Raw genomic sequence first — 15,990 nt, 5'->3', positions numbered from 1 at the left:
AGGTGCCTAGGCTGGGCTCGAGGCTCTACTGGCCCTTACTACCCACCCCCAGCACAGCCTCTGCTGTGCTGGCAACACTGTCCCTGCAGCCCCAGGACCAGCTAGGGCTGGCAGCTCAGCTGGGCTAAGGTGGAGCAGGTTTTGACTTTGGTCAGCTCACTGATGCTGCTCACCAAGCAGCTGAGGAGCTCGCCTGGCCTGCCAGGGCACTGCACCAGGGCACACATGCACAGGCACAGGGGGCTGCAGAGAGCTACATCTGTACTCCTGGACTCATCTCTACTCTGCAAATACAGGTGGAAACTGATATTTCCTCACTTAAAGAAAAAAAACCAGTAAACTTCCCTTAGAAAGAAGGAAAAACAGACTGAGAGGTAATAATGTAATAAACAATGATAAATTACTTCATACTTTTAAAATAGTCCCTCCGAGTTATAATGATCTACAGTGTTGACTTCTTGAAGCACCTTCCTTTTCCTGTTTGAACTTATCTAAAGTATCCTGAGGATGACACTTAAAGTCACAGCAGTCTAAACAAAGTATCAAGGAAGTGTCAGGATGAAGAAGGCAGGGCTTTGACTGGCAGACACAACTGTGAACGAGGTGTTAATTACACAGGAAAACATGGAATATGTTGGGAAGGCTATTTTATCTCTGTTTACAAGATGGACTAAAATATGATTTATGACATAACAAAGACAAAACTTGATGAATTTTCTGAAAAAAAAACCAAAACAACCCAGTTATAAAAAAAAATTTGGGATAGTTGTTTTTCACCATTTATTAGTTACTAAAACACATACCCAGTGAAACACAGAGGAAACATCTGTCCCACTTTTTATCCCATCATTATATTATTAGCCATTATGCAATGTTGCATGTAAAACAGCCACACAGATCACTATGAGGCATAAGCTTTTTATAGAGTAATGAAAGTCCTTTTTTTGCCTCCAAGCACCTTTGTAACCTGTCTGGTATTTTAAATTTAATACAGAAATGTATGAAAGGCCACTACCTTTCAGCAATGCCATTCAGATACAGAGTCTTCAATGTTAGGAATACCCAAAACTCCCTCTACTTGTCAGCACTCCTGCTTCTCTATGACTTCTCAGCATCAGCAGGGGAAAAATATATATATTTTTACTATAGCAAGAGTGTAAGTAGAAAATATTGGTTTATGTTTTTGTTTAGGGTAATTAAAACAATTAGAATAATGTTTTTGATGAGCCCATTATGATGCTGCCTTGGGCAGACCATGACTAAATATTTACATTTTGATTTTGAGTCATCCTTCTGGCAAGAAAGAAGTGAAAAACATCTCAGTGCCCTCTCTGGTTTATAGAGTGGGCTTAGCAGAGAGCCACAGTTCCCATCTCCTGCTCAGCTGTGGGTCTTGGTGGCCCCATGAGAGCTGTATTTATTGTCACTCTGCTTACAGCCCACACAGGAGGGCTGTTACCTTCATTTAGCTTAGATCACTGAGCAAATATTGAGGTTATAAAACCACTCAAAATATAAATAAATGAACTAGGCATCATATTGTTCCTTTAACTAAATAAAAAATGCAATACCACCTACATTCACTTAGAAACGATATGTGGTGTCATCAAGTTGTCTAATCCTACTTAGAATACCTGAAGGAGACCAAAACAGTTGCTGGCTACTTGCTCTGTGCTGCATATATCTTTGCTGCCAATCAAAGTGATAAGAAGTTTTCTAAATGTTACTGCTATTGTATGCTGCTCCCTTGACTCCTGCCCCCAACTAATTTGTGCAGCAGGCTACTTTCCTCTTTCCCAAAGGACAGACTTCAGCTAGATCATTCAAATGACAAATCATTCAAATAACAACTGCTTGGTTAGGGGCAAGAAAAGATAAAATGCTAAAAATAAAGTAAATTAGAGATTATATGCTTCAGGAAACCCAGCTGAGTGCCTAGCTGAAGTATGTGGTCAGCTGCATTCTTTATTTCTCTTTTACTTCACCCCTTCTGTGAATTGAAATGACTTGATGAGCTTTGCCTGACATGAGATGGAAAGCTGTTCAGAGGAGAGGCTCTGGCCATTCTCCCACAGGATTTGTGCTCTGGTTCTGACTGCTGCCCCTGGGCACTGTTGCAGGTCCAGCACACAGTGCAAGAATTCAAAATCTGTATTGTAACTCCCTGCTGTATCATGCCATATCCATCTACTCACATCTCTCTAACTTTAGAGGAGTAAGATCTCTAATCCTAGTGTTTAAAAATAAACTGCAGATTATTTAAGGATAAAATCAAGCAGTTATGTAGGAACACTGACATGATTTATGGAGTTAATAATTTAAAGACTCTACACTTCAGTCTGAAGGTAAAAGTTCTTAGAATAAACCCATGTGAATTTTCAAGGGAAAGTGCTAATTAGTGGTTCTTGAAACCCATCATCACATTTCAAAACAAGAAATAGTTCTAGGGAAAGGAGAAATCTGGGCTTTAAAGTCTTCACTACCATAGTTGTTATGCAAAATTAATGAGGTTTATGTAATTTTTTTGCCAAGCTACACTATGATTCTCTTGGTTAATCCTCAAAACCAGACTTAAAAAGGCACAGATAAAACCAAAACAGGAGGTGAGTGGGGAGTTAAATACCCCTGTCTCTCATCTGCCTGACCTACAGATGCCAAGTGCCAGTTCCAGTGCCCACACTATCTCAGATTACAGCAAGAGTCGGGATAGTCTCTCCCCTAAATTGAAAATCTATGTTGCAGACAATGAAGCCTTGTTAACTTCAGTAATACAGTGTTAGGATTTGACTGTACAATCCCTTCTTCAATCCTATTAACTTTGGCCTTGAGGACGTATTATGGCAACCAATATATTGCAAATTAACCTCTGTATGAGATGTTAAACCTGAACAAAAATCACAGGAAATAAGGCCGGAAGGCAAGAAATTAAAATTAAAACATTTACAGAAATCAAGTGCAAGTCTGTTCACCATACCCCACTAAAACCTTTCACAGAAACGTGGCTCACAGAAGAATAGAGCACACAGCCCAATCCCCTGCTTTGGGAGAAAAGTCAGTAGGGAGTTCCTCATGCAGAAGCCTTCCTGCACTCAGTCTTGGGTTTCCAAAATCATTTTAGGAATGATTTACTGTAGTAAATCATTAAAATCTGTAGTTTCTTCATTGTGACATTAATAAAATGCTTAAAGGGAATGCCTAGCCAGGCTACATAAAATTGAAATGAGTTTAACAAACAAAAATAAGTCCCTAAAAAGGCACAGCAATGCCAAGAAGTCAAATGCCAGGACCTCTTTTGCCGACAAATCGCTAGACGAAATCCATCACAATTTTTCAAGTGTATCCATAAAAGTTCAATTTTATTTCAAAACCACTCAAAGAAACGATTTTCAACTATATTTAGATAGTTTATACCTTAATTTTCATTATTAGATATAATTTCTTATTCTCTCATATTTCTACACCTTTGGCTAAAAGACATTAAAAGAAATATTAAAAATAGAGTATCTGGAAGAGAGTCTGAAATTCTAAAAGAGACTCTTAGAAGTTATACCATTTCTGCCATTCCATTAAAAGTTAGGTTTTAATTTCTACGGTGGAAATTGACAATGGGAAAAAAAAGAATTTTTCCAATTGAACAGTCTATTTTCAGCATACTAAATTACAACTGTTTCATTCCATTTTTAAATGCCAAAGTGGGAAAAATAAATATTTTTAAGCTGTATCCAAATTTACTGGATATGTACTTCAATGTGGAGATGTTCTGGGAGAAAAAACTGTTTTACATTAAGCATTTTTGGAATGTTAAATGTCAGAGTGAAGGAACATACAGAACTCTAACTTAAAGATGAATTCAGATTGGAGCTTTGCCTGTTTAAAAACAACTTACATCAAAGTCAGGGACTGAGAAGATGAAAAGAGATTCCAAAACTCCAGAGCTGTGAAGAAAATGTTTTGCATTGTGCCAGGAGGCTGACCTGCAATGCAGACATTATCGTTGTTCTGTAAGGTTTGTTTTATAATTGGTTAAGTACAACATTTATTCACTGAACTAGAAAAGAAGTTATGTCAAAGAAATATTAATGTTCTATAAATCAGATAAATGCAATCTGAACTTAAATTAATTTTGATGCCACTCTAAATAAGTATGTGAAGAAAATCTAACAGCTCTCCATTCATTTATTTATGAAGATTTTCCACTCTGTCAAACTAACTTTGTTCATGCAAAAACTTGTAATATCAGAGAGTAAGCTGATTATTAACATAAGGCAAATATTGCAATTCCAAAGAGTCCCTCAAAACATGTAATTTTAGTAAAATCAATGTTGAAATACTAGACATGACAACAGATTCTTAGTTTTATGAGGTATTTAATTTATTACTAAGATAATGCTAAAATAACTTCCTCTTAAGTGAAGTATTTGGTATTATAAACACAACTATTGGAAATAAGGAAGTTCTTTCAAAAATATTTACTTCAGGACACCTGCAACCCAAGGACACCAATCCCAAGGAATTTAAAGTCAAGGATATAGCTGTGATATTGTTGAATATTTTTAAATGCTTGAACCCAATTCACCACTGGAACCAGGGAAACTACCATGATGGAGAAATAATCTGTTTAAATACATATAAAAGACTTTAAAAAATTTGCATTAATCCATAAGAATGAAGTTGTTGGTAGCTATGCTGAGAATAAGCTAGAGCTAGTCACATACAAACCACTGAATTGTCTGGGTTGGAGAAAAGTCTTGAGATCACTTAGTATGATCCCTGTCCCAAGCAGGATCAATTGTCCAGACTGTGTCTACTCAGCTTTTGAGTATCTCCCCAGATGGAAACTCCACAACCTCTCTGGGCAGCCTGCATCAGTATTTGATGACCTTCACATTCTTTCTTGTGTTGAAATAGAATTTTCTGGGTTTTGTTTTTTTTCCTTTTTTTAAGATTTCTTACCCCTTGCCTCTTGTCCTGTCACCAGCTAATACTGAGGAGAATGTGTCTCCCTCTTCTTTATTCCCTCACATCAGATATTTACACACTGGTTAGATTCCCACTGAGCCTTCTCCAGGCTGAAGAGTCCCAGCTCTCAGTCTCTTCTTCCACGGAAGTTTCTCCAGTGGCACCTTGACACCCCTGAGGAAGTCTGTGTCTTCCTTGAGGTGCTCTCACCAGAGCTGAGCAAAGGGGAAGGATATTTCCCTTGACCTGTTGGCAGTGCTCTTTCAAATGCAGGCTGGGATATTGTTGGCCTGTTTTATGCCACAAGGATGTGCTGCTGGCTCATAGTCTGCTTATTGTCCAAAGAGTTCTACACAAAGCTTTCTTCCAGACAGTTTATTTTTAGTGCATGCTCATACCTGGGGTTATTCCTCCCAAGATGCTGAATTTTGCATTTGCTCTTGTTAAACTTGATTTCTTCTGCCCCATTGTCCAGGCTGTTAATGAGGACACTGGACACTACTGGCTCTAGGAGCAGCCCCATTAGTGGGGTACACCACTAATGACTCATCTCCAATTGGACATTGTGCTCCTAATGAAAAGCTTCTGGACCTTGTTTTTCAGATGATTTTCAATCCACCTCACCATCCACCCATCTAACCTGTACTTTGTCAGCTTGTCTATGAAGATAATAGGAGATAATGTCAAAGGCTTTGCTAAAGCTGAGGTTGGCATTCACTGCTCACTTCTCATCCATCTAGCTAGTCACATCATAGTAGAAAGCAATGTATTTGGTCAAGCAAAATTTTCCTTTCATAAATCCATGCAGACTACATAGATCCAATCCCCTTTTTGTCCTACTCATGTTTGGAAGTGGTTTTCAGGAAGATTCCCTCTTTCACATTGCCAGGGATTGAAGCCTATTGACCTGTAGTTCCTTGCACTTTCCTTTGTGAAGACAGAAGTGATATTTGCTCTTTTCCAGTCTTCAGGAGCCTCTCCCACTCACCATGATCATTCAAAATAACCTCAGTGCCCTCAGAGGCTTCCCAAAAGTGCCCAAATCCCAGAAAAAGTGCCTAGGAGCTTATAGTGAAGCAGGGCAACCCTGATGTCTGGGGGAGAAATTATGCATCTGACTCCATGGATATCAGAAAGTAAATTAATTACTTTATTATGCTATATTATTCTATACTATATTACACTGAATCTGCACAAACCTCAACTCCACTCAACTGCACAGAATCTCGTGACTGTCCACCCACAGTCCTGACACACACACCTGGATTCAATTGGTCAATGAATCAAAACACACCAGAATCCAATTACCAATTCCCTTCAGGTAAACAATCTTCCACAATACATTCCACTTGTTCCAAAACACAGGAGCAGTGAATGAGATAAGAATTGTTTTTTCTTTCTCTGAGGTTCAGAGAATGTGGATCTCAGAAAATCCTTGGGAAGTTGTGCCTTGCTTTTCTCTGTGAAGAGAAATGTTGTCACAGGAGCTCAAGAAGGCAGCAAGAGGATTGTAAAGAAGCAGAAACTGCTGCACAAACTGCTGTGTATTTCAGCTGCATGCTGGGCCTGGCTCTTCTAGAGGCCAGCTGAGAATGCAGAATCATCCTGTCTAGATTTCACAGTATAGCTGTCTAATAAAATTGCCTTGATCCTTCACATTAAGAAAATTCTTGGAATTTGCTGAAGTATTATATTTTTAAAACTGAGTAATTTTCAGAAAAAAATGGTATTTACAAAAATGCACCAAGTTCATGGAAAATCCCTGCTACAAAGATATCCAACTGAAATGAAGCATTGCTTCTCAAAACATTTGGAATATTATTTTGGAAATATAAACTTCATTGCATTTAACATAATAAAGGCAGAGTCTGGAAAGCTTCATGCAGCCTGTAAACTATAGTTAGTAGAAATTTTTAAGAATACACAGCAACGTGGCAAAATTATTTGAAGACTTCAGAAAATTCTTTGCATGGGAACTGAAGGCCCCTAGTGGAATTTTTTCAAAAATTAATGGAATGGTGATTTGATTGTAGAGAAAAAACTCTAAATACCTTTTCAATACAAAGAAGACATTAAAAAACCCAGTTGCTCGAGGCTAATGGAGGATCCGATACATGCTAAGTGTAAAATAAAATGCATATTTTGAAATGCGTGATTGACAAAAAACATTGGAATAAAGAATTCAAGGAGATTTGCAAAGAGTCTGTTGTTGGTGTTCTTTGAAGTGAAAACTGGACTTCTGCAAAAGATGAGCTTACCTAGAAAGTGCAGGATGACTGAGAAAAGTAATAGTTCTGCACAACACAGGAATCCAGGAAGATGGCGTGGTAGCCCACTGTGATTTAAATTCCAGGCAATGCTAGGTTAGTACCCAATCTCGATATTGTTTGTGGGTTGGTAATACTGGACCAGGGACTTTTCTGAGTAATGTGAAATTACCTTCTGGAGCTCCTGATGTCATTCTGAGCAGTTGTATATTAGTATCAAGTTGCTGCAGCAGTAACATGCCTGAAGCCAATGTGATGGACACTGAAAAACGATGTATGAATGTAGTGCCTGCCCACAGAGCAGTCTAGTATTTCTCATGCAGGAATGAGTAGCTGTTTCTACTGGCCCATTTCTTTCAGTGACCAGAACTAAAATCCAAAACTCCTGCGGAGTAAGGTCTCATGTCTAACACAAACCACTTCATTAAGGATCAAAAATCTTAAAAAATGTTTTACAAAGTGACTACTTGTAGAACAAGAGGAAACACCAGACCTTTTTAAGAGTAAACATTTGAGGACTCCTTGAGCTCACAGGAAAACACAACATTGACTAACAAATGTGAATGGTAAGTGTCAGGGGTATCTTGGCAAAAGGAGAAACACAAGGACTCTATGCACACACAAAATTTAACTGCATTCACTGATGACATTATTACAGCCCTTTAAATGAGTATTGTATAAGTCTCAGGTTGGTTGAAGAATCAGAAATAAGTTCACTGTGTGCTCTTTGAATTTGGCCAGGTTGTGATATAACCAGGTTATGATGTCTTCTGCCATGACAATTACTTTTGCTTTCAGAGTAACAGTATTAAGGATGTAACATAATTAAGGATGGAAAATATGTGATGAATCATTGAATATATTTTAAGATTTTTTGTAGAGCTACTGAAAATTCTAGGAAGTTTGTTTTGTGTAGATGAAACTCAGTAGTAAACTATGCAAAATTGAAAACAAATTCCTTCACTTCATCTCAAAACTCTGTTCCTCCCTTTTTAGTGCTGTGCAAAGAAAACAAGATATGTAAGTCTGAAGGTCATTATTTGTGCCCATTGCTCACAAAGGCTGCTCTCCTGCATAAGCTGCCACAATGAGAAGAGATAATAGAGATGAGAGGCAAAGGAGTCACAAGTGAGGAAAGAATGGGAACTGATGAGTCTACTCTTAGAGACACAACCAATACTCTTGATAAATGCGAGACGATTAATCCAGTTGTTTGTTCAGAAAATAAATATTTACACATTTTGCTACTAGAATAGTATAAGAGAAGTAATATGATTATGAATCCAAATTTTATTTATTGTCACATTCATTGTTCTCCATGACTTCATTACTTGAAACCTTGTAGCAAATTTGCAATTTTCTGTTAAATAAAGCAAAAAAATAGAACCTGGTTATCCTGCTACAGGGTCCTTTAATGCTGCACAAAACTAGAATTTTCAGGGCTCCTCTTTCCTTCTGAATGATCTCCCCATACTACATTTCTGTAAACACATCACACTAGTGTACTGCTTTCTGCAAACCTTTTTATTCTTTAGGATATCTGGAAAGCATCCAGCAAGACCAACTAAGATAGAAGATACTTCACACACTTCTGTCATCAATTTCCATTGCTGACCATCATCTAAACAAGTAAGAACCTAAACTTCTCTTTGATGTGGGAGTAAGATGATAACCCAGTATGACCATACAGTAGTAATATACTATATTACTATATTATATATACAGTATAATATATCAAAGACACATAAAGTGACATATTCAGTGTTTTAATAATTATGCATGGGCTCAAATGACACCAGTAACTCTGTCTACAGTGCATCCATCAGAAAAAACTGTTACCACCTTATCTGAAAAAATTTATTGATCCCCCTTTACCCTTGAAATAAATACACCACTAATCTAATTAAGTAATGATGTAAATTTGCATTTCTAAGCCTATTTGATGTACATGTCAAGAAGCATTGTAAGGTTGACATAAGTTTGAACTCAAAAACTACAGTTATCTTTATGTTTATTATAATAATAGCAACATTTACTCTATTTTTATAATAATTACTATACCTATTTTTATGATGTGATTTTTTGTGCAGATTATTCCTGTGAGGTGAAAGAAATACTACTATTCAGACTTATTCCTCTCACTAGGAGTACAATTTTCCTAGTTCCCTCTTAAGGGAATGCAGGGAGATGCGTGCCCCACTCTGGGACAGGGCACCTTTGGTATTTCTTAGTAGTTCTAATATTAAACCCTGATCTCTGTTGATATAATAAAATCTCACTTAAAACACTCTGAAAATGAAAATGCATGCTGTTTTCCTTGCTTTTCTACTCATTTTCTATTTCCATTTTACCTGTCACTAGCTCTAACCTGAGCCTTCTATATGTTTCTTCAATATCACCATTAACACTGTTAATTCTCCTTGCTTCAATGTGCATTCTGAGGTCTGCAAGTTACACACTATATGATTGTCCTCTCAACTCCTTATTAATCTAAGAGCAATTTCCAAAGGAGCATTTAAAAATGCTCCAGATGCAGGTGGATTAAATTTTGAACATAGCAAGGACAGTATGAATGGCAACTTAAAATAAAAGTTCATGTTCTCAAAGTGAATAGATACTTCCAAGTGTTTCTAGAATGGCTCTTTTCCCCTAATATGTTACAGTTCCGGTCTTCAGAATGAACACAATATTGTTTTAAGTCTGAATAATTTGTTGGAGAAAAAAATATTAGCTAGTTATACACTCAATAATATGCTTTAATCTTCAAAAGACAGCCCCTGAGAAAAGCAATAACTTCATATAATGTGAAAGATTTGGAGGATCTGCTGAAAGTAGAACAGAGGAACATGACATCTGTAATTGAATAAAAAGGAGCATTTAATAGCCATTAGATGTGCACTGTCCTGTTTGTCATTAAACAGAGCAGAGATCTTGTTACAAATGGTATGTTATTGTGTAATTAAATGTATTGGAAATGCAAAAGCACATGGGAGTTGAATTGTGCCTGCCAACAATGTTGTTAATGCTTGGGCGGGAGTGGCCAGCAGAAGGAGCATTGTTGTGAGCATCTCACTGGTAGAAAGATAAAGACAGATGCTGAGACTCCACAGTCTGCTGTTCCCATTGTTTGGCTCATGGCAGCTGTGTGCATGGTGAGATTACAAAACCATCAGTGCTCCCATTTTTATAGGGGCTGGAGTGTGACAGCAGCTCAATTTTATGTGTGAGTAGGAAAATGTCCATGATGAAAGTATCAATCCACTAATTCCTACTACAATATGGAAAAAAAAATCCAAATCAATTTATCCATCATTAAATATAATACAGTGTGTTAACTCTGAACTTTTGCATAAAAAAATGAACAATTTCCAAGAGTGAAGTTTCTAAAACACAAGAATCTTTATAACTGTTCCTAAAAACTGTTCCTAAAAACGAATCAGTCTTTTTGCAGATTCAGTACTCTACAGAACAACCCTAAAATATACTAAAACAGGATACAGCTATCATTTCACAGTATCCTATATATTTCATTGCCTAACTGTAATAGTAATGGTAATTATAAAATTCTTAATAAGGACGTTAATATGCTAGTAAATGTGCTTTAATAACATTGTCATCATACAACTTTGAATTCTGCATTATTACACTGAGTTTTTCTGATCAGGTTCTCAATCCTTAGTGAGAAACGTAAATAAACTCAGCTTTCATGTCTTCGTGTTCAGCTTAAATGGAATTTAGTACTATTTTTAAAACTTAACAACCAACATAAAACATAGCTTTGGGCCTACGTGTCATTACTCATTTTGTTCAAGGGCTAGTCTTCTGTTAGTTTTATTACTATTATTGGAATCATTCAATTAGCCTTTAAAAATTCACTGTAGTTTACTAAGATCAATGATGAGAAACACTTAATCTTTTTACTTCAGGCATTTTAACTGTGATATTGAATATCAAGATGCCTAAATAAACCAAGAATTATTGAGACCCAACTTCAAAAGTCCAAACTGGCCGCATACTTAATTTGTAAAAATCTTGAAATGATTGAGTCTTAATATCTTTCCAAACTTTTAGGAACATACTAGATTATAAATTTACAATGGTGAATTAATTCTTGTGATACCACAATTATAAATATTTGTTATCTGCTCTAATGAATTATCAAATTCAATAAGTCAGGGAAAATAAAAACAGAACATGGAGGAACCAGTCAGTCCATTACTTAATCATATTAAAATTCTAAATAAGCAAAGGTTTATTTAATGTATTTGGCATATTCTGCACCTCCCTCTCCAGTCCCCTTTACTGTATCATTTGTACACATATGTTGTACATATGTGCTGACACTTGCATAATCGAATTAAAAGACCTGGGTCAGTATTACTGGTTTCTGCTAATATTTTAAGTAATGACCCTAAATTCATATCTTTACATATCTTAGATGTTGCAAAGTATAGTTCACCCCTACTAAAAAGGGAAAACTGAAAAGTTTTAATATTATTTCAGTTAAAATTACAGCAGAAACATACTGCACAAAAAACAATACAATACATCTGTTCTGCCAGTCATTAAAACACTTTAGATAGTTGAAATTGTTAAATCTCCTTCAACTGAAGAGAAACCTCAAGTGTCAAGGCTCAGTTTGTTGTCAACATGCTTCATACTCAGCTGCTACCTCACCATTTTTTTTTAATGCTAGGCAGAAGCTGCACATCAAGCTGTTAGCACACTGACCAGTTGTTCACCAAGTTTACTCACCCTCTGACCTTCTTTGCCAGGTGGACCTTGGGGACCCTCCAGCAAACCCTGAAAATACAAACATTAAACAATTAGAACATTCAGTGCTATTCTCATCCTCTATTTTTCTACAGAAGCAAGACTAGACCAAAGATCCAGATGGCAAGACAAGGCATTTATTTCTACTAATAAGAATTGCCTTTTCCTAACAATTCCTTTAATGTTATATTAAGGTGCAAGAAAAAGCACAAACAATAATTATTAATCACATGCCATCATATAAAGGCTGTATCCTTGGAAAAGAAGAGGTAACTCGGCTCTAATTAAGCATAGTTATATTTAACTACAATATTACTTGAAAAGTGATTTATCTTGTTAAGTTAGGATGCCATAAAAATTGACAAAAAAGTTATTTTAAATAAAAGACAACTTACTCTACAACTCAAATTCAAATATAGGCACTGAAGGGGGAGGGGAAGGCAGGGAAAGGGAACTAAATATAGCAGAAGGCCTTATGCTCACTGGATCCCAAGAACCAGCCCTGTGCTGCTTCCTCTGCAGTTCTGGCTTGGCTTTTCAAAACACTTCAGTGTTTCTTTTTTTTCTCTCTCTCTGTCTCCTGAACAGGCACTGGAGCTTTGAGTGTTTTGAATATATCCTTGACTTGTGAGCCTTCCTTCTGAACTCAATGCAAGGATCTGCCTTTTTCAGTCAGAGACCAAATCACAGACCAGTTCTGATGCTTTGGGGATTTAATTTTACATCTGATTAATGTACAGTGTAATCATAAAGCCTTCAAATAACATCTCAGAACAACTTAGAACAGTCATTCCCCCCACTCTCCCTTTTCTTCATGAGTCATCTTGGAAAACAATTTAAAAAATTACTTTGAGGAAGCAATCCAATTTCCATTACAGCAACAAGAAATGTGAAATAATTTTAAATGTAATCAGCAAAGAATATGTAACAGTTCTGCATTGTATAATCTAAAAAAAAAGCCTTATATTGCATATTCTTAGAGATGTCACACAATTTAAGAATTTATGTTTTCTTTATATAAGAATTTTAAATACTAAAATTTTAAAATCTTTAAAATTACTCAGACTCATGTATTGCTTCAGCATGATTTATATCTTTGGTCAAATTCAAACACCTTACTTAGAATCAATTACACATATTTATTGACCTAAAAAGGGTAAATTGAGGTGCCCTGACAATCATAATTTTTTTAAGTACCCAGATTTCTAGAAAGGAATTTAAGAAGTTCATTTATGATCTCTAATTCCCAATGTAAACTTGAGAAAGTAAATAGGCATTCCAAAGCTACTAGTTCATACATCTTCAAGTATTGTTTTAAATTGATTAGAATGTAGTCTGACTTCAATTTTAAAAAGAAGTGGTCATTTCAAGAGCTTTTCCATTTCTACCATTTCTCTGCTTTCAAACACTGAAGCTAAAAATATATCTCAGACAGTATTTCCCTATAGAATATTTCTTTTATCATTTCAGTTTATAATGTAATCAGGAGAAGGTGTAGAATCTTTTACAAAGCTGATGCACACCATTTCCATCTTTCACCATAAGTTTATTGAACTAAAATATGCATGAGAACGTTGTGTCCAACAAATAATATCATGGTAAGTCAATTACAGTGCAAGTTATGTAGCTTATACATACACAAACCCATAAAGCAGCATGGCAATGTGACCTCTGCAAAGCTTCTTTACTTTCTCATCCAGGTAGTGTGGAACTTGCAGTTAATTGTTAGCAATATTCTAATTCTGTGAAGAAATTCTGAGAATTCAGGAAGAGGTGGAATTTTGTTTTGTTAATTTTTTCATTTTAGTGACAACTTTATGCAGGGGAACGAGATGAAAACCTGTAATGTCCGTTTTATGGGGAGGAAATACTTAGCCTCACATATCTGTACAATAAGGCTCCAAGGGGACAAGAATTACACAAGAATGTAACTGCACAATAGTGATAATTAATAGCCAACATTTTTATCCAAGGAGTACTTTAATTCTTTTTCTTCTCTCTACAATATTATTGTCAAGAAAAAGGAACCAGATAAGGAGATTTATCTTCAAGGAAAGGGAGGAGAGCTGTGTACAATTGGTAACTAGGCAGGGAGGACTCCCCTGTACAAGGAGCCACATCCTGATATTGAAACTGAGGTAAAAGTTCACACCAACCTCAGTGGGATCTTCCGTTTAAAAATTGATAGGACAACACAGGCCACGTTAACTAACACAGCTCTAAAACTGTAGTAACGTGGCCAAAGTAATGTCTTAGCAGTGCTATCTGCTCAACATTCACTGAAAGAGATTATGGAAAAATAACTGCAGAAGAAACCTACAGGAGAAATGAAAAAACACCTTCTACAGTGAATTCTGTCTAAACAGATGAATAAATGATCTACCATTGAACTCCTATGGAACTTGACAATTCTGTCTAAACAGATGAATAAATGATCTACCATTGAACTCCTATGGAACTTGGCAATGAATAGGAATCCATGTTTGTTGGAAGGTGGACTACAGTATCGACTTAGGTCGCATTCCTATTTAATTTCTGGAGATCTTCCTTTGGAGATCAAAGATCAGATTTGACTCCCACCAGCCATGGATAGCACGGTTGGTCAGAGGAGCCCACCACCACAGGTAAAGGGATAGAATATACACTGAATATACATATTTATATCTATCTATCATCCATCCAATCTACGGTACATGGGATATACTGAGGATTGTGTTCTAAACATTTATGTCAGAAGGCAATCTATTCTAGAAGTACAAAGTCCCCAGTAAGCAACAGCCAAGGCAATCAAGATCATAGAACCACAGAATGGTTTGGGTTGGAAGGGACCTTCAAAGGTCATCTAGTCCAAGCCTCCTGCAATGAGCAGGGACATCTTCAATCAGACCAAGTTTCTCAGAGTCCTAACCAACCTGGATTTGAATGTTTTCAGGGATGGAGCATCCACCAACTCTATGGGCAAACTGTTCCATTGTTTCATCACTCTCATTGTAAAAAAGCCTCATTCTTGTATCTAATCTATATTGACCCTCCTTCAGTTTAATACCTCCTTCAGTTTTATCCCTTGTCCTATTTCAACAGGCTCAGCTGAAGTCTGCTCCCACCTTTCTTATACCCTTCAGGTATTGCAAGGCAATTAAAGTCATTCACTATGTGTCGCTGTCACTTTGATACTTTTGACCTGGCAAGAGCATGGCTATGATGATGAGCAGAACAATGTCTAGGGACAGCACACGGCACTGTGGGGTATAAAACCAGCCTATTTGTGTGACATCAGGCTGGCAGGAAAATATGATGCATCCTTTGAGGTCACCTAACATGCATGGGCTTTTCCTGACTCTGCCAGGCCACCTTTGAGGCTGGAAGGTGCCAGACTTCTACCTACTTTGTGGAGCAGTGGAATAAAATAACAAATACAGTTCATACAGCCTGTTCCTGCCATGGACCAAGCAAGCCCCTTGGAGTAATGTACTTGAAGGAGCTTGAGGAACATGAAGTGGAAATCTCTAAAACCTTACCATGTAGCTTGGGGAAAATAAAAGCCAGTAAAATGGAGATGTTCTTAAGTGCAACTGAAACTTAGAAAATTTACCATCATGAGTGAGGGTGGCTATGAAGAGAGATGATACATGATGCACTGGTAGGCACAAGACGGTTGTGCAAAATCTTGAAAATGAAGAGCAGAAACTTGTGAATCCCTTTATAAGAGGTAAACCATAAAGGGAAGTATTGACAAGGGAAAATATGCTGGTTAGAACATAGAATTGAAAAAGCAACCACACTGTGAAGAACGTGTGGGCAGATGTTTAAAGGAAATATCATCAAAACTTAGTCTAAGTTGATGGAAACTAGGAAAAACCAACAGGTTTAAAAAATGCTACCATAGGGAGTTTTTAAAAGAACTTGTACTGAAAATATCTGTAGGAGATACCATTTCAGTACTTTAACAGCTAATATTTTTTGAAAGTATCAGGTGATAAAAACTAATAAA

General features: G+C 36.7%; 1 protein-coding gene across 5 annotated transcripts in view; it reads right to left on the bottom strand.

Annotated features, from left to right (window-relative positions):
* Positions 1-15,990, bottom strand: part of COL19A1 (collagen type XIX alpha 1 chain) — a 183,821-nt gene that overhangs the window by 65,923 nt on the left and 101,908 nt on the right. For all 5 annotated transcript variants that reach the window (XM_077174795.1, XM_077174798.1, XM_077174799.1 and 2 more), the window contains one exon: positions 11,982-12,029. In XM_077174795.1, coding sequence (XP_077030910.1) covers positions 11,982-12,029 — 48 coding nt within the window. The remainder of the gene's footprint in view (positions 1-11,981; positions 12,030-15,990) is intronic.

The sequence above is a fragment of the Agelaius phoeniceus genome, chromosome 3 (assembly GCF_051311805.1).
Source record: "Agelaius phoeniceus isolate bAgePho1 chromosome 3, bAgePho1.hap1, whole genome shotgun sequence".
Classification (NCBI taxonomy): domain Eukaryota; kingdom Metazoa; phylum Chordata; class Aves; order Passeriformes; family Icteridae; genus Agelaius; species Agelaius phoeniceus.
Note: the sequence above shows the minus strand (reverse complement) of the source record. Positions and strands in the feature narration are given on the sequence as shown.